General features: G+C 37.7%; 1 protein-coding gene across 1 annotated transcript in view; it reads right to left on the bottom strand.

Annotated features, from left to right (window-relative positions):
- Nucleotides 1–20,159, bottom strand: part of NDST4 (N-deacetylase and N-sulfotransferase 4) — a 2,939,889-nt gene that overhangs the window by 268,873 nt on the left and 2,650,857 nt on the right. Inside the window, exon 12 of the mRNA XM_044061661.1 lies at nucleotides 1,631–1,740. Coding sequence (XP_043917596.1) covers nucleotides 1,631–1,740 — 110 coding nt within the window. The remainder of the gene's footprint in view (nucleotides 1–1,630; nucleotides 1,741–20,159) is intronic.

Genomic DNA, 20,159 nt, shown 5'->3' with positions numbered 1-20,159 from the left:
GCATAACATGGCAGATATTACATTCAAGACATATGATGACAAAATGGTTGTGTTAGCGAGAAGCAAGATAATAAAAACTGGTAAGCGCATAAGAAAAACTTATGAGGAAATGTTCATCGCCTTAGTAAAGGCTCATACGTTTAGCAGCTTTAAGTGCTTTCTTGAACAAAGTCATATGTAAGACCCAGTTAATGAAGTGCACAGCTCTTGTTAAATGTTTGTATCCTTAACAACACATGTTGCTGATGTGCAAAATTATCATTATAGAGTGAATTGCACAGTGACAGCACTACCCATTAGGTGAGGTGAGGCCGCGTAGGTAACAAAACAAAAATATTAATCATAGCTTACTAGCAAACATAAAATTCAGTCACACTAGACAGGCAATATTGACTACCTTAATGCTGCAGATTACCAAACATGTTTAAAGCATTAAGCCATTCTGTTTTGCATACTGGAAAAGCTGAAGACATCCTATCTGTTAGACCATCAGGGAATGTACCAATTATGTTGTAGAGGGGGTGTGGCAGCAGACTGGCATTATTAAAAATTAGGATGTAGGAGTGAGGTCCATAACATGACTACATTGTAGCAGTCATCTGTTTTGTTCTGGGCTTGGAGACAGGATCCAGTGAACTAGATCAGATTAGATTCAGACTCAAACTGACTAGACCAACAAATAATTAAATGTAGTGATTTGTGGGCAGTAAGTTCCATTTTTCAAGGACTAGGCTGCAAGAACAGTCTATATCTGTTTGCTAGACACTTGTACATATGAGGACTGTGGAAAGAGTTCTTCATGGACTATACCAACAAGAATGTTGCTTGAGGAAACTGCAAGTACCTTTTCAATTATGACTCAAGGAGAATAAGATTTGTTGACAAATGTGATTAACAAGTAAAAACCATTAATTAGCAATTTCACCCAAGAGACTTGTAAGGACATACTTGTAAGAGCTCTTGCAGTCTTAATCCTAAAAGCCATGCATGAGGAATAATCTCTTTTTAAATATTTACTTATAGTATTGATATAAAGCAATAAATAGCCCGGTCATCATCACATAAAGTTCAAGGCTGTACAAACATCTTATCTCAGGCAACAGCAGGCACACTTAAAATAATACACGGATGAGACATGATCGTGCAGTACAGAATTATTAGATTAGAATACTTGGCACATGCACAAAAAAAACTTTCAGGATAGTGTGAATGCTTAATGAAGAGATGGTGTACTTCTTTACCTTTCATAGCTGATAGGGTGGATTATTCTATGGTGAAGTGAAGGAAGGGCAGCTTCCTTCACTAGAGAATGGTGTGTCATCCATACAGAGATCAGAACTATGTAAGTTTATATTACATGCATTCAGTATATTTCAATTATGTTATAGCACTGAGTCGCCAAATTTGTTTTCAGCACTGAACATTCTTTTATGTTTTGAACCCACTCAATAAGGAAAATTACTTTACATAATTGCTTCACTTTTTTCCTTCTACAGAAAATAAATCACTCTATCTTCTATGGTTAATTCTACAGTTAAAACAACTATCTGTTCTGTGCTTTTAGTAGAAGGCTTTTAGTCTGCAAATACGGGAAGTGACAAGTCAAATTAAGATACAAAAATAAACTCACGTTAGTGCTTCGGAGTAATTGTAGTAAGGAGAAATGCCTAGAAATTTCTGGACATCATCTAATACAACAGCAGGTTCTGTCTTCAGTTGTTGGCCATCTATAATTAGCAGCTGAAAAGTAAAAAAGAATAATCATTAACTGAAACAGTAGGTGGGCTAGAGTATAGCAGCAAAGAAAACCCAAAATACACATTATCAGATAATATGTTTTATACACTGAGGACATCTACCTAATTATATCCAAGTGTTAAATATGTTAGGGTCTAAACACACACTTGCTTTTGTCTGACTCTTGCACAAACATTTTTTTTAAAGTTTGGCCTTACAGTTACGAACCTCAGCAATAACAAACATTTGATTGAAATAGCTGACATTTTGTGAAAAAAAACTCACCCTTTTTCATTTAAAGTACTGTCTGTACTGATTTTTAATCAGTGGAAATTAGAAGCTTTAATTAAAGTATGTTTTTGATATAATATTACAAATAAGGAATAAAAAAATCAATATCATTACAAATGAAGTATAATTTGTTAGTTATATTGTGTTATATTCTGCTGCTGACCACTAAGGTCTAGAAAACACAGACACTGGAGCACAGATGTGACCTAATACTTTTTATTCAGTCTTCTGGGGCTTGATGCCATCAATTAACCTAGTGATGCCTGCAACTCTGAATTGAAGCACATGCAATAAAAAAAAGAAAAAAGTCCATCCCCTGATCTGGATCAAGTCTAGTTTGTTCTTCATAATTTATGTGCTCATCAACTCTTTCCTTTTTTTGACTTTTTTAAACTGTAGCAGACTGCCACACACACAGATCACTAAAGAGCTTCAGTTTTGACTACAAATGAAATACTAGCATTTATTCCTGAATGCCAGTAATGCAGTGAAGACCAATTGGCATCTCTCAATCATGCCTCCTAACACTGCACCTGCCCTCTTCACCTCATCATAGGATCATAGTATCATAAGAGATTACTAGGCTATCGACCCAGAGGTCATTTCAAGCCTAGCTATTTCATCCCAATGTAATACTATAGAAATGTTAGTTAATATCTGAAATTGCATTTAGTAATGGCTTCCCATGCCCATGAGGGTTGTGGGTGTTATTCCTAGTAAGAATTTACTGTGCCCCATCCACTTGTCCAGGTTCCTCTTGAACAGTGTCATAGAGGTGTTCTGTTTCCCATGAATAGGTAGCCTATTCTAAAGAAATGGCAGACACTGGGAGATAAACCTGTCCCTCCAGCATATCCTATTTAACTTGCAGGCCATATTTAGGTTCCTGGAATGGTAGCCCTAGTCCTCTTTGATTTATGGATAGGTTGCAAGTTCATTATGTTTGGGTCTGAGATTGCTCGGTAAGCCAGACTTTAGTTGGTCTGTGTACAGCACTTGCTGGAGTCTCTTGATCTTCTTAGTTAGAAACCTCTGAGGTCTCTCCAATTGCTGCAGGTGCTTTGTACGGTACGTGCTAAATGGGGTGTTATACTCAATTATAGGCTGGATTAGTGCAGAGTATAGAGGGGTTATAACCTCTTTTGCTCTCAAGGAGATGCCATTAGTAATCAAGTGTGCTACATAGAAAGCCTTCCTTACTACAGTAGACACATGGTGGTCAAAGTTAAGGTTGCAGTCAACTTGTGATCCTAGGTCCCTTACCACTTCATGGGTACTTAGGGTATTGTTACTGATTTGATAGTGTGAAGGAACACTGTTTGTGCAGAAGGGAATGATGATGCATTTCTTTGCATTCATTTTGAGACCATGACTAAGACATCAGTCATTGGTTTGTATAAGACCCTCCTGGAGTAAACTGACATCATTTGGGGATTCAATAATTGCACCCAGTTTGCAGCCATCTGCAAACTTGGTCAGCCACAACCACTTAGTTTTGACCTGAACTTCTGAGAAGTGTATATACCAAACAGTAGGGGGCCCAGCACTAACTTCTCTGGCACCCTGCTGGTAACAAGTCTAATGTTTGATGTGGAGTCACTGTCTGTATAACAGTTAACTGCTTTAAATTATGACCATTCAAACTTTTTACTGGCAAAAGGTATTTCTTCACTAAAGTTGCTTGCATTATGTCTTAGAAACAAGAAATCAGAACAAGCCTTATTAAGTTAAAAATAAAGAAGGCCGGACAACTTTGACACACACAAGAGATAAAAGGAAATGTGAGAAAGTGTTATCACTTTGCCTGTACAATGTATATTAAGCTACACCTGAAGGGCCAGTTTTACAGTTGGCAATGCTACTACATATGACAGCACAATAAGTAGATGTTTTTAATAGACTGCTTCTCATATCTCCAACATGTCATATCATTTTATCTCTGACCTTTATTAAGGTCTCCGTCCCAGAAAGACTAAAGTCAAACTTGATCTGTATAAACATTCAAAAAAGGATCCAGGTCACAATTATTTCTTTCTTTCTTTTTGTTCTGCAAGACTGTTCCAAAGGCATCCTGTTTATTCATCCAGGCTAGCCATACTTTTTGAGCTCCTTAAACAAGGTAAGACTATCACTTTACCAAACAGTAACTATCTATTTTAAATTTCTCCCACTGGAAACTAAGATGCTAGCTAAGGTTCTGACTTCCTAGATGGTTATTTGTAATGCATAGCTCATCATTATTATGCTCTGAAACTGGAAAAAAGATAAACTGATGAAAACTGACCGATTTCATCCACAGCCCAGATAAAGATACTTTCACAGCTGATATAAAAATGTAGACTGTTTAATTAGGATAAATGCAGACATTAAGACGATGCAAGACTGAAGCTGTTATAACAAAGGATAAGTATTGCATTTTACATCCACAACACACTTAATCAAAAATTATAAGAATTTGCATTAGAATAGTGATAGAGGTTAGGTGACATGGTCATTGAAGAAGCAGGTACACTGGGCTTATTGTAACAGACAAATTTTAAGTTCCTCTCTGAATATTGATTTGTGAGTACTTTTTATATGCATTGGGAGAGATTGCTAAAGTGAGGCAGCAAATGGAAAAGAGGCACATTTAAGACAGCGGAGGTTAGCTCTAGGAGTGGTGACAGTGAGAGGTGTTTTTCTAAGTTCCAAGAATAATTTTTGTTCATGTAGTTTGGCTAACAGAGGTAAAAAAAGTGCAGATATCTTATTTATTGGTTTCTCATCTGAGTGACTGTGCTGTATATCAAGTTCACTTTATAGTAAAATCTGCTGCAGAGAATAGAAAACATGCCTACCCACTATTATATTATTAGAAGGCAGGGCTAAATGAAATAGATTCCAGAAGTAATTTGACAGCAGTCAGCATACAGAAAATAAAAGCAACACTATTAAACTTAATAAATATAGTTCCACTGAAGTAACTAAAAATAAAAACTATATATTTTTGCATCAGAAAACTCCCTTTATGTGATTTATCCACAAAAAAATGGCTGAGGAAAAACCTTTGCACATGATATTTTAGTCACTACCAATTGATGTATCTTTCTCGCTCACTTCTCCTCCAGTTTTGTAGAGATTCTAGACACAGATGTCTGCTCTTCCCACTCCTCTGTCAGTAGCAATAAAAAGCAGTAGCAATTTTATCACCAATCCCAAAAATTCTAAAAAAAATTACATTCATACATAGGTAGGTACTAGGCTATCAGCCCTGGGGCCTATATACACCTAGCCAAAAATGTTCCCTGGCTTCCGCCACCCAAGAAAGTTATTTTCCTGCACCCTTGTCTAGCAGAGCCACAGAAGTGATCCCCATGGTGAATTTTCTATTTCCCATCCAATTTTTGAGATTTTTCTTAAAGAGGGCTAATGAGGAGCGTTGCTTGACATGAATGGGTAGTCTGTTCCAGAGCATGGGAAGTCTCTGGGACAGGAATCTATTCCTCCAGCATGTTCTGCTTATTGTGGTGACAAGGTTTAGGTCCCTGGAGCATGTGACTTGGAGGGATTAGGGTTTCTTTAAGTGTAGCATGTCCAACAGATTTGGGTTTGACATGGCTTTGTATGTTAGGCAGAGGTCGCCTCTGAGTAGGCAATAAGCGATGGAGTAGAGCTGGAGTTTTTTGAGACGGTCTGCGTATAGCATCTGTTTGAGGCTGGTAATCCTCTTAGTGAGGTATTTATGTGGCCTTTCTAGTTGTTATAGATGTCTTGTGAGGTGCATGCTAAACGGGGCATTGTACTCTATAATAGGTCTGATGAGGGATGAGTAGAGAGGAACAATGACCTCTTTTTTTCTGGAGGTGAACCCCTTTGTGATGAGGTGTGCCACATAGAAGGATTTTCTGACTACTGTGGTGATGTGATTATCAAAAAAGAGACTGCTGTCTACCTGTGTCCCAAGGTCTCTTATCACACTTTCAGTGTTTAGTAGGCTACTGCCTATGTGGTAGTGCATGGGTGCAGAGTTTTTCCCAAAGGGGATGACAATGCACTTCTTGGCATTGAGCTTGAGGCCATGACTTTGACACCAAGCATCAGTCTCAGTGAGGACCCTTTGTAGAATGTCCACATCATTAGGAGATTCTATTATGTCACCTAGTTTGCAGTCATCTGCGAACTTCATTAGCCAAAGACCTGCTGCATTAGTCTGGACTTCTGAGAAGCAGATGCCAAACAGGAGAGGACCCAGGATTGAGCCCTGTGGTACTCCACATGTCACTGGTCTGAAGTTGGATTTGGAGTCGGCTACTTTCACTGTGTGGGTTCTGTCAGTGAGCCAGTTGGCTACCCATCTTGTGACATAGGGATTTATGCCCAGCCTAGTGAGTTTATCTATAATTCCAGAGTGGGGGACAGTGTCGAAAGCCTTGGTGAGGTCAAGATAGGCTGTGTGCACCACATTACCCTTGTCCACAGCTCTGGTGACTGGTTCAAAGAAGTCAGTCAGGTTTAGGAGACATGACCTACCTTTTACAAACCCAAACTGAGTGGGGTCCAGAGTTTGGAGGTTACCTATGTCCTTGTTTATAAGCTCCAAGATGATATGTTCCATGGCCTTGCAGACCAGGCTTGTCAGACTAATGGGGCAGTAGTTCCTGGGGTCCGTGGTGGCTCTCCCTTTGTGGAGTGGGATAACTGTTGCTGTGCACCATTCAATAGGTACAAAGCCTGAAGTGAGGCTATGATTGAACATGGTACTTAGGTGGAGTGCCAGTTCATTATGTAGTTCATGCAGAACGGAGGCTGGGATGTTGTCAGGTCCCATGGATTCTGTGTTCTTGGCTTTGGAGAGTTTGGTCTTTACTTGTGCAGCTGTGATTACAGGGGCTTTGCATTCTTCTGGTATAGTGATGGGCCCTTTGGGGGTGAAGTTTGCACTGAACCTATCTGCCAGGATGTTGGCAATATCAGTTGGTTCTGTATATCTAGTGCCATTGTGCTGTAGCTCAGAGCAGATCTGAGTGTCGCCATTGAGATTCTTGACATAGCTGTAGAATGCTTTGTGGTTGTCTTTAGAATCAGTGGCAATTTTATTTTTGTAACTAGCTTTGAAGGATTTTATGAGGGATCTCAACTTCTTACTGAGGCTGACCTGCAATCAGGGGATTTTACTTTATTTTGCAACAGCTTCTTCCTTCTGTTGTAGAGTTTGTTTATGGCAGGGGACCACCAGATTGGTTTCCTTTTTTTGGAGGATAGTGTCTTGGTTCTATTGGGGATGGCACAATCCATGCACTCGTGTATGTGCTTGTACAGTGCATTTCTATAGGATTCAGTGGTCATACTTCTATATTCCATATGTATGGGTGTTGTGAAGCTTGCCACTTCTGTCTTAAGAAGCATGAAGTTGGCTTTGGAGAAGTTTTTTATGGTGGTTTCCTTAATGGGGGTTGGGGGTGGGATATTGATGTCTAGGGTGATTAGCTTGTGGTCGGATCTGACCAGCAAGGAGTTGACCTCTGGCATGGAACATCGGTTGCCCATATTAGTAATGATCAGGTCCAGGATATTGCTGCCCCTGGTGGGTATGAACAAGCTGATCCAGGCCATTGGAATTTATGAATTCCAGAAAGCGTTGAGCAAATGAGTTAGTACATGAGTAGTTTTACCAGTTGATGGTGGGGTAGTTGAAAGCACCCATTATTAGGGTATTGGGCTGTACCTTAATATTACCCAGTATATCAAGAAACGTGGAGTGGGCATCCTGTGGCATGGTGTGGGATCTGTAACAAGCTACAACCTGGAATGCAGTCTTGCCCAGTGTTAGTTAGACTTAGATAATTTTGGCTGCATTATGTTGAGCAACTAGCTTGGAGGTGTGGATATCCTTAATGAATATGGACACACCTCCTCCTTTAGTGTTTCAGTCCAGGTTAGGTGGCTGAAAGGTGTGGTATGAGTTATAGCCTGGTAATGCAGGGGTACTCTCTGGAGCCTTGAATCAGGTCTGCATCACTGCACAGATGTCAATGTTCTCCATTTTAAGGAGTGCCTCAAGTGAGTGCATTTTGAAGTTTAGACTTCTAGAACTGAGTAGCATGACTCAGATTTTGCTTGCTTATACCTGCTACAGTGGTGAGTTTGTCATTTGAACCTTGCTTACAAAAGGAACTATAGGGGTGGAAAGAGCCGGAATCCCAGGGGAGACAGGTGCAGGCTATCTCTGGCAAAGCATCATGGTCTGTTGATCATGTCTTCCCAGGCAGATAGACATTGGATCCCCTTAGAATGACACCAGAAGCTTAGCCAGTTGTTGAAGTCAATCATTTTGTTCTTGTATTGTGGTATCATTCTGAGTGATGGCAGGATGCTACTCTGGGCTAGGGTCATACCTGCCTGGGCTATATGATCCAAGTGCTCCTCCATGTCTCTTTTCATGTAGTCCAGGGAGGTACGTCTCAGGTCATTCACACCAACATGGACAATGACAGAGTCATATTTGTACTTGTTGTGGAGTGACCTGAGTGTTTGCATTATGTGGCGGATCCTGGCACCTGACAGGCAACTGACAGTAACATTCTCCTTGTCTATCCTGGTGAGTGGAACATCGGTGTGCCTGACTATAAAGTCACCTATGACTAGTGTGTTGGATACATTGTTTTGCCTTATGGGCTGAGGTTGAGTGGCACACTGATTTTGTGGGCTATGTGTCATTTGAGTAGTGTTGGGGATGGTGGTTGCTTGCATTTCAGCTTTGGAGGTCTCTGTTGTTTGGGCAGATTTTTATTGAGAGCCTCCATGAATGTAGGTGTGTGTTTTGTGTTACTATGTGTGGGTTTCAGTGGTGTATGTTTTGATGGACTATGTGTTGAGTGTGGTGTGGTGCAGGTGTTTACCTTCTCCTCTTGACTGTCTAGTACAGTCTTGGCTGGAGACAGCTTGGCTTCCAGTTTGGCTATATAAGTGCATCTCTCACAGGCTGTAGTGTTGGATAGTAGGAGGAGAGGGTTGTCAGTGTACATGAGGCAATTGCTACAGTGCCCCAAGATGCCCAGATTAATCAGGTGGACAGGGGAAAATACCGGGAGCTGACCCTTAGACATGCCTGGATAGGTGCTTATTAATTTAAGTACTAAAAACTGTTTTCCTCCTAACAAGTGAGGAAAGTTGAGTGCTGCAGTAATTTGTAGATTATTTAGTGCTTGCAACAAGTTTTGAACAAGTGCTGAGCACAAGGAAACAGTTTTTAGTGCTAAAACTAGAAAACTGGATAGTTCTAATGGAAAATTAGAAAAGCAGACTTTCTGGCACCGGGAATAGTTTAACCCTAGTTAAACGGCACTGCGCGATGCACAAAACTGCACAAACACAGGTTTTTTAAACAGAAAGATGAAAGGGATAGAAATAGCCCCAAATGGCCAGTAAAACTACAGATTCTGAGCTGAAACCACTCCTCCAGTGACAGAAAGGCTACTCAAAGCTCACCACTCTCACTGATGAACAGAGAAGCTTCCTTCTATCCTAGTAAGGTCTGGGCAAAACAGAAACTACAAAACAGCCTAGAATTCAGCAAAATCTGAAAACTGGACTGGTTATAGTAAGGCGGGAAATGAGTAGAGAGATAGGATTTTTTTTTTCAAAAATTAAAACAGATACAGTAAAACAAACACTTTTAAGGCAGAAAAATGGCTACTAAAACTATAGATTCTGAGCTGAAACCACTCCTCCAGTGACAGATAGGCTGCTGAAAGCTTACCACTCTCACTGATTAACAGAGAAGCTTCCTTCTATCTTAGTAAGGTCTGGGTAACACAGAAACTACAAAACAGCCCAGAATTCAGCAAAATCAGAAAACCGGACTCTACTGGTTATAGAAAGTCAGGAAACAAGTAGAGAGATAGGATTTTTTTTTTTTTTCAAAAATTAAAACAGATATAGTAAAACAAACACTTTTAAAGCAGTAAAATGGCTATCGCACTTGAGTGTGTAGCCCTCAACAGTTCAACAGTTGAAAAACACTTAAAAATTATCAGTTAAAGTGCAGACAGTATCAGAATTCAAAAAACAGTTCAAATAAGTTACAAAGTTAATAATAAATGCTCAGAATAGTGCAGCTAGCGAAAATAAGCAATAAAAAGCAAAACAGAGGTACTTAATCCACTCAAAGTCTCCCTTATCTTACTCTGCTGCTGCAGAACTGATCTTACTGAGGTAATACAAGAGCAAAAACTGCGCAAACACGGGTTTTTAAACACATAAGCAATTAATAGGTTTTCTTTTATATATGTGCATATATATATAACATATTATTAAGTTGTCACATATTGTATGGTGTTAAAAGCCTTAGCTAGGTCAAGGTATGCTGTCTGGATAGCATGTCCACTGTCTACTGGTTGTGTTACTTTCTCAAAAAAGTTCACCAGATTCATTAGACAGCATCTGCCCTTAACCAAGCTGAACTGCTGTGGGGTAACCCTTATATTATTTTTAATACCACAGCTAATTAGGCCAGTTATGATACATTCTATAGCTTTGCAGATGCCACTGGTCAGGCTAATAGATATGCAGTTTTCAGGATCAGTGACAGGTCTAACTTAGTGAGGTGGCATCACAACAGCTGTGTGCCATAGTTCAGGGACAAAAACAGAGTCTATGCTCAAGTGAAATATCTATAGGTGTGGGTCCACTAGGGCATGTTTTATATTGTTTAATAGGTAGTGGGGTATATTATCAGGCCTCATAGATGATGTATTTTCACTTCAGAGATTATTTTAGCAAGTGTTTTTTTTTAATTATAATGAGGGGGTGAGAATTCTGTAGGATATGTGGGCTTTGTATAGTTATTTCAGGGATAACATTTATACTGAATTTGTTTGCTAGCATGTTGGCTATATGTATTGGATCTAAGTAAGTAGCACCTTTCTTGAATAAATCCTGAATACTGCTGGGTGCTATTCCTCAGTTTCCCGATATAGCCAAAGAAGGTTTACAATTGTCTTTAGCTGCTGATACCAGTCAGAGTTCATTGGATGCTTTAAGTTTCATGATAGTATTTTTCAGTTCCTTCATTGGCTTTTTAATGTTCACTTTGGTGTATTTATTTATTTTTTGCTGTATAGTTAAATAAGCTTTTTTGTTTTATTAGTTTCTTATTTATAGATTGGTCTCCTTTTGATATGGTAGATACTGGTAAGTCCGTGCATGCATCCAGGTGTGCAGAGAGTAGTTTGTGTAACCACTTAGTGTATCTTTAGAAATCCAGTTACACTTTACCTTTAGACTTCAGCATTGAATTGTAGTAGCTTTGTATGTCTGAAGTTTCTAAACATTGTCATATTTTCATTTAGCTACTTGTAAATTTTGGAGGAAGAAGTTAATAGTTTGTGATGAGATTTAACTGGATAAGGATGCCAGGGAGTAGTTGATATCAATGCCATGTTGGGAAGGACCAGGCAAATAATACTTTGTCTTTCTGGATTTCTTGACAATTTGGTCCAGGGAGTTTCTGTTTATGAAATCAAGAAATGTTAGTGCAATCTACAGTTGAGGTATAGATGTCCCAGGTTTATCATTGGGTAGTTAAACTCTCCTTAGATAATTGCATGCCTGTTGATTTGAAGTTCCTACAGGATCTTTAGGAACCTAACATTTTTGGGAGCATAAAGAAGATCTTCAATATGTTATGATCTGATACTTATTTAGTGTGATTTGGATTTCAATCAGTTTAGTTTTTGGGTCTCTAAGGATCTGCCTAAAAATGATGGGGTCTTCAATAAATATGGATACTTCACCACAGTTACCACTGGGCTGAAAGGTGTGGTGTATGCAAAATCCTCATATGCAGGGAGAATTTCTGTATTTTTCAACCAAATTTCTATACTTACACACATAAACATACGTGCTTTAAATGCAGCAGGACCTCAAGATCAAGGCAATTTGTTATTTAGATTCCTGGTGTTAAGCAGATTCACCTTGATGTGTTTGATTTGTTTATTTTGCTAGGTTGGAAGATCCATTAGCTGGACTCTGTCTAAAAAGACCCTACATAGGCTTTACCCAGTATGATACATGGAATCACTGGAACAAGATGGGTATGTTGTGCCTGTCAAAGCAAGAGTTTTTCTCTAGCAGCCCCTTCCATGCTGACACATACTGGATCCCTTAGAATAACACCAACTATGCAGTCAGTTGTTGAAGCCAATCATCTTTTCCATGTACTTTGTCATTATTCAAATGAAAAAAGGATTCTGGTTAAAAACAGGGTCTTAACTGGATTTGTAATGCAGATCTCTGTCATGACTCTCTGCGTACCCCTCAAGGTTCTACATACCAGGTTGTCCACAACCACATGGACCACTACCACATCATAATCATATCTGTTTGGAGTAAAGGTCTTTAGAGCCTTTGATATCTCAGAGATCTTGGCTCCAGAAAGGCAACTCACTGCCACCCCCTCTTTGTTCAGCCTCTTAAGAGTTGAGTCAGTGAGTCTGACAATGGAGCCACCAATCACTAATACTCTCTTGTTAGAAGTTTGTTGAGGTGCACCTGTTTTTGAGTGGTTAATTATCTGGTGACCCTTTACTGTGCTAGTACTAACAGGTGCTGCAGTGTTTGATTTATGCTGAACCCAAGATTTCCTAGGTCCAGGAGGCTTATGCGGGAAGTTTTAAAAGTTATCAGCATATGATAATTTACTTTTCATTTGTGGGGAATGGAATAGTGATGGTGGTGGTGTGGCTTTGTCTGTGATTTTGCACATTTCTCACAAGTTGTGTTTGTTTGTGAGACAGAGGTCACCAATTTCATTAAGTACTTACATTTCTCATATACACATGGTGATAAGCTAAGCAATAATTAATTGTCTGTGAGCATCAGGAAATTGTTACACTCCCTGAATATACCAATTGATATGAGGCCGGGAACTGAGGGTGAACAAGATGGCTGAGCTTCCATTTTAGTCCAATGATAAAGGAATTTTACATAATTTGATTTTGAGAAAAAAATAAGTAGTTATTAATTCAAGTTGAGATAATATATTTCTGATATTACACAAATGCAGCTTTAGAATTTATTAATAATTGTCTATTAATTATATTGCAAAAAAAGGATAAATAATATTACAGGAATGTGGCTTAATAATTTATTATAAAAATGTCTCCTACTCATAGTGTAAAAGGGGGGATGTAATAAAGATAAGATAGCTAAGAATAGTTCCCGGTTATTTAAGATAGTATTGGGCATGAATCTAGTTAGTAGAAAGTGCAGAAATGCAGCTGCATTCTCTTAATGAGTGTGAGAAAAACTTGATTCATTTGTACTGAAGTTCACCGTGGAAGAGCATATGCTTATCTAGTACAGCATTGCATGGTGCCACATGGAGTGGTTCTCAGCTCTGTTCATCTAACAGAGAAAATGAAAAAAAAAAACAATAGAAAATTAATTAGGAATTCAGCCAAAAATGTCCACTTCCAAAATACAGTAGTAATTTATTTCTGTCACAGAACTACCACTACCGGTTCTTAAAAGTTCTCCCTTGACCAAAAGAAAACTACAACCTTCAAAAACAGCAGCAAAATTGAGGAAAAGCAGAGGAAGATGTTAAATCAGATATAAAAAAATACAATAAAACTGAATAAAAATAGCATTAAGCTATGAAAATCACTAGGTAATTATAACTGCAACAGAAGACCAGTACTTTCATGCTCTTTAGATAAGGAATCATAGCAAAATACTGACTTTATAAACTTCAGGTGATGTGCTCTGTGTGTACTCTTCTTAAATCTTTAAGACAACAGGCAGACTGAAGTTACAACAAACTACATATTTATGTTTTGATAACTGCTATATTTTTGACACTGCAGATAACTGGTAACTAAGTTTTTTTTATTTTAAACTCATTGTTCTGCACATGTTCCAGTCTGTATAATGCTATTCTGGCCTGAGTCTGACTTTATCTATAAATGTTATTATTTGTATATCATCATTGTATTCTTATACAATTTTCAGATCAAGACACATGGATGGCTAGGATTATATAGCTATAGGCATGAGATACAAATTCTTTGGACAATTATGTAACAAAAATCACAATGACTGTAACAAATTTCTCAGAAATATATGCCATAGCTCTCAGCGACAGAATACACTGTGCTTTATTATAAAGAAGTGTGTGGAACTTTATACTCATATAATGCATTTCACTGCATATGAGTTTGAATTTGGGGATGGGTGTGCAAGCATAAATCTAGTGGTAGAAAACATCCATATTTGGAAGAATATATACGAGATTTGTACTTTTGATGTTATGAATATGGACTTCTGCTGTATATCTGTTCATGTACAGATGGCAGATACCAACCTATAATGAATGTGAAATATAAAGAACACATACACACACACACACACACACACACACACACACACACACACACACACACACACACACACACACACACACACACACACACACTTGTGAGAGGGAGCACACATACATACACTCATGGCACACATGTACATAAAATGCTGTACTTTGCCTTATTCATGTAGCAGCGTGTATACATACCTAGGCTGTTACAGAATGACCTTCAAATGTTGCTGTAATCATGCCAGGTCTCTGGCACGGAGGGACAAAGTCATAAATATGACGGGTTTGAGCAGCACCTCAGACAAGGAGAAGCTTTTCAGTAAAGGAGAAGGTGATAGCAGATGCTGGCTTACCACTTGATGCTGGATGGCAATGTGGCCCACTGCATTGCCTTGGATTAGGCATGAACACTTGGCATCAGGTAACATGCACATGGATGGTGACTTCTCATGCAAGTGTACAGAAGAGCATACTTACATTGATGAGATGGTATAGCTAAGCCAGGCATATTGTGCCAGGGACAGGGTCAGGACAAACAAAAGTCTATTTCAAATAATGCCAGCCATGGCTTGATTGTCACCCCCTCAATGTGGACAAACCTCTTCCCATGAGGGGGTAAAATGGGATGCTACTAGGTTCCAGGCATGTAAGGAGGACAAATGGGTTAAATATTGACAGGGGGCTTAATGGTCATGGAGGTTGCAGGTGGAATGGATTCACATTTTTTCTGTCTCAGTTATAAACGTGGTGGATGACTGTGTAATATTAATTTTATGAAAGCACAAATAAGCAACTAGACTGGTATTCCACAGCAGGATTTGTTAAATGAAAAGATACATCGAGTGTACTCTCCAACCTAGCCATGAGAAAGCAGCCAAGACCTGTATTAGTAAAGATACAATCATACCAGCAGAAAAAAGTTGATCCTGACAAAAGTGTGACAGAAGAGCAAAGTATTAAAAACTGGAGACATCAAAGTGTTTGTGGTAAAAGATTATTCACTATACACTAGGCAGAAAAGAAGTAAATTTATCCCGGCAATCAAGGAATGTCAAGGGGCAGGTGTGAGATTCAAGCTGCTGTATCCAGCTGTGTTCAGAATATTTTTTTTCCTGGAGGATTAAAGACATTTTTGATGCTGAACAGGCTTAGGAGGAAATACAAAATTTGTTCAACAAAAAGTTAGTCATCAAACAAAAGGCGACTTTGCTTCTCATTCTTCTGACAATAAAGCTCATAGATAGATTTTGCCAGTGAAACATTTTCCAATGTTTCAAAGGAAAATGCTTGAGAGGCAGAAAAAAACACAGGAGCTGACTAGAAGAACCGAGAGTACCTTGGACTTGAATTAGAGTCTGGTGTTAGGAGATGGAGATGAACAGGAAGAAGACCAGCAACATTGAAAGTAGTGAATAAATGTGAGATTATAAACTATCAATCATATTTGTGAGACATGGGTTTACAAGAAAAAGTGGCTGAGAAAGACTGGACTTTTATTGACTTTGTTAAACTTGTGGGTAGACTGAAAAACATATACCCGACTTCATGTGGATAATGTTTAGAAGGAGAATAAAAAGTAACCATAAGTAAAAGAACCTTTGTTCTTAACAGTATTTGTACAAAGCATGTCATGATATAAACTGCATGTTATATAGTAAAGCAGATTTTCATAGTGTCTACAGTAGTTAGGGGAATCTAAAATGAAGGGGTGAAGGTGAGTCTTTTCAGTGATTGTTGTATGTGATAAAGATATTAAAGGAAGCAAGTGCTTTTTTAGTTTTAAGAAATGTAGGCATTACAATGTAAAAACAGCTTAAAGGCTGGACAAAAGCATGTTTAAATTAATATGCTGTAATCTTGGGCTGTTGGGGTGGGGGTTGGAGTGTAAAACGGCACTGACTATAATATAAGTGGAGCTGCGAAGTTTTCTCTTAACTTTTGGATATATGAATGTTTGGAATAATGCTCTTGGCTTAACTAAAAACAATATGTTTTGTGTCTGTAAGCAAGTGGGCTTGAAAAATATGAATAACATCATGGTAAATGCAATGGGAAGGGCTGCGTCTCTTGCATATGTAATAATATTTATGTATTTTTATTTATTTATTTTACATTTGTTGACCGGGCTAGTCTAACTGGATATATGTCCATTTTCAGTAGAGGCCCAGGGAGATAAGCTCCACTAAACAGATAGTAGCAACTTCAGATGCAGTACACTTTTCAGACTAATTCAGTTGTTTACATATTAGCTTGTTTTTTTTTTTCTTTTTTTTTTTAAGCAAGTAAATGTTTAGTGTGAGTTAAGAAGTCTGCAGATGAGGGCAGTTGTACATTCTCTTCTAATGTTTCCATGGAGATAAGCTGACTACATATGCAGTCAATTAATCTTGAGAGTTCTGTGCATTATTTGCTGAGGGAAATGTAAAATTAAAAGGTACAAGGACAAGCAGCTCAGTAAAAATAAATGTTCAAATTTATTGGAAGTGATTAAGAGATAGCATTCCTAGTAGCCGAAGCACTTCAATGCATTGACAGTGTATAATTTAATTTTATTTAAAGATAGCTAGTGCACGTTTTCATAAAGCTAAAAGTTTTTTTTCTGAAAGCATACAAGCTGTTTTTCTCATCTATGATGGGAATATAGATAACAATAGAACAGTCAGCAATCAGTGTAAGTGGGAGCACAACCTGTAACATCCTTTTAGCATGGATAACCTTAATTTTAGGTTAGGTAATATTATGGGTGCAGCTGTCAGTTTAAAACAATTGTTCCTATCAGGACGGTTAAACTTCATTATTTGAACAGGTGCATAGTTTTGTATGTTTGTTTTAAGTTAACAGGTTACAGGGATTCTCTGAAGTGATGGTTTTTTGAGGGTTTTTATCAAAACAAAAATTCTTAAAAATATATGATGTAGGTACAAATGGAGATGACAAGACACCCATGTACAAAAGATCAGCCTGCCAAACATTAGTGTATGCATGTCATACAAAAGTGGAAAATAGACATTAAAAAAGGTGTCATGTATAATAGATGGGAATAATAACTTCTTATCATAATGGCTATGCTGTCCATATTATTTTGCAATGCAAATGTCCTCATAGGTATAGACAAAAGGTAAGAGTACTGCATTATATTTAAAAAATGCAGAGTGCAAATAGCAATGCTGCAGGAGACACATTTGGAAAGAAATTAACATATGAATTTCATAAAGAAAGGATTTCAGGATGGATATTCAGCAGAATATCAGGGACAAAGGAAAAGAGCAGTACATATACTAATTGCTAGAGGAGGTCCAATAATGAAAGAAGATGAAAAAATATAATAATGTTAGATTTGTGGCCATAAGGGGCTATTGGCAAGGGAGGAAGATTACACTGGCATATATTTATATTCTACCTAAAACTGCTATTGTGGAGATTAAGAACATTCTGGGAGGAATAATCAGTTTTCAGTAGGGGATACTACTTATATGTGAGGACTGAAACTTGATTTCCAACAGTAAGGATGCATATAGGGACCTAGAAGGGAAAATATAACAAAAGAGGGTAGATTTCTGAAGACATTTATGAAAATATTTGGTATAGAAGATATGTATTCAGTAGGACAAACTTGGAAAGAACTTACATGTTATTCCTCACGGTACAACAACTGGGTTAGACTAGACAGAAATTGTATTTCACAGGAACATGTGCATGTAATTGAAAGCTTCAACACATACCCAATAACTATTTCAGGTCATGCACCAATAAAAACTAAGATAAAAAATATATGGTAAGGAAGTAAAAATTAGATACTGATGCCTTCCCATCTACTTGTTAAAAAGAGAGGAATTTAAAGAATAGGTAGTAGAAATTATTTGAGAGTTATTAGGGAAAATAGAAATTTCTTCAAAAGTTATAACTAGTGAGTGGGATAAAATGAAAATGGAGTTTAAAATAGGGTAGAAATAGAAGAAAAAAAGATGTGGTTAAGAAGTAACAGAAATTATTTAGAGGACCTGACAAAGGTTAAAGTATTGCCAAATAACTGGTATCTCACAGAACAAGAAGACATGCAAATGCAGAGTACTAAAGACAAAATAAGTGAGTATCTGGATAATATGCATGAGCTTAGCAAGAATGCTATTAAGCAACTTAGGAACTAGAAAGTAGAAAGGGTTGTCACCAAACAAGGTATTTTGGAAATTTTATGAACATTTGTAAAAATTAAAGAAACGTGCAAAGAAAGAGCATAAATAGAAATATTAAGGAAGATTGTATGACGGTGTTAGCTGTAGATGAGGCTGAACAATTATCAGGTAAAATAGGAGAAGATGAGATAAAAATGGTGATGTATAATCTATATGCAGAAATGTCTCCAGGAACAGATGGTATTGCTGTGAAGTTTGGAATCTAGGAGGGAAGAAAGTGATAAAGATATGGAAGGTTTTGTTTAACAGTGTTTTAAAATGATTGACAGCACTAACATCCTGGAATAAAGCTGTGGTGGCTATGATAACTAAAGACAGTAAAGACCCATCAGAACCAGATTTAAATAGACCCATTTCAATTTTAAATCATGATTATAATGTGTCTATTTCTATAATAGCTAAATGAATGGCAAAGGTGTTGATAGATATGGACCAATATGTTTTTTTGGAGGGGAGGCAAACATATGACAACATTAATAAAACAATGATGATCCAGAAGGAAACAGAATGTGAGACAATACTGCTGTTGTTGATGGATCTTGATGTAGAGAAAGCATTTAACAGAGTAAGCTGGAATTTTGTGAGTAGGGCAGTATAGGCATTTGCATTTCCTGATACAATAATAAGGTTAATTAGGAAGATATCTGAGGGATTGGATGCAAGGATTAAAGTGGGAGTTTTCCTCTCCAATAAGTTGTCTGAACAGAGGAACCAGGCAAAGATCTCCTCTCTCCCCTTTGTTATTGACTTTATATTTAGAGTCATTGGCAAAAAAATAATGGACTTAGAAATTTGAGGATATAATTAGCATAGTAATCAAAAAAAGTTGAGTTTATTTTCAGACAGTATTATCTTTGTACCTAATAAATCTGGAAAAGAACATCTCTGTGTTGTGGGACATTTTGAGACAGTTTCAAGTCCTTTTGGGATAAAAAATGAATGAGGATAAATTAAAGGTCATAACTGTAAGTTATGTACCCACTCATGAATTGGTTCGGCAATACCCATATTTATGGGGAAATGATAAAATGAAGTACTTGAGAGTATGGATTAAAAAGTCATCTGTTATAGCAGCTAACCATATGTGGAAGAGACTAAACAAAAGATAATACAAAAAATGAGAAACTGGAGGCTCTTGTTTATGAATATAGCAATGCCTTAGTCCCTTTAGGTTTATAAAGAGGACAGGCAAAGTTTCATCAACTAGTGGAGAAGTTTAGGACAATAATTAATGCAGAGTTGAAGGAATTTTTTTCTGGGAGTGTAATAGGGCAAGGTTCAAGTGGGATAAGTTGATCCTGCCAATAAAACAAGGTGGTTTAGGATTACCTAATTTGAAGAGATATTTTAGGGCTACAAAACTTAAATTCATATGCATAACACAAGCTGAAAGTTAGAATTTAAAGGGGAAAGGGATGATGACGAAACAGGAGTAATTCAAGAAATAAGGTGAGAGTGGGACTTTGGATGCAGATCCTTAAGGAGAATAACAACAGCCATATGGAGTATTATACTCATAAAGTAGCAGAAAATATTCTAAGAACTAATCGACAACAGACTGGAGACAGAACATTTTGCTGATATAGATG

This window comes from Protopterus annectens, chromosome 2.part0 (assembly GCF_019279795.1).
Source record: "Protopterus annectens isolate FY-2018-M chromosome 2.part0, PAN1.0, whole genome shotgun sequence".
Lineage (NCBI taxonomy): Eukaryota > Metazoa > Chordata > Ceratodontiformes > Protopteridae > Protopterus > Protopterus annectens.
The sequence above is the reverse complement of the archived record's forward strand: the minus strand, read 5'-3'. Positions and strand labels throughout refer to the sequence as shown.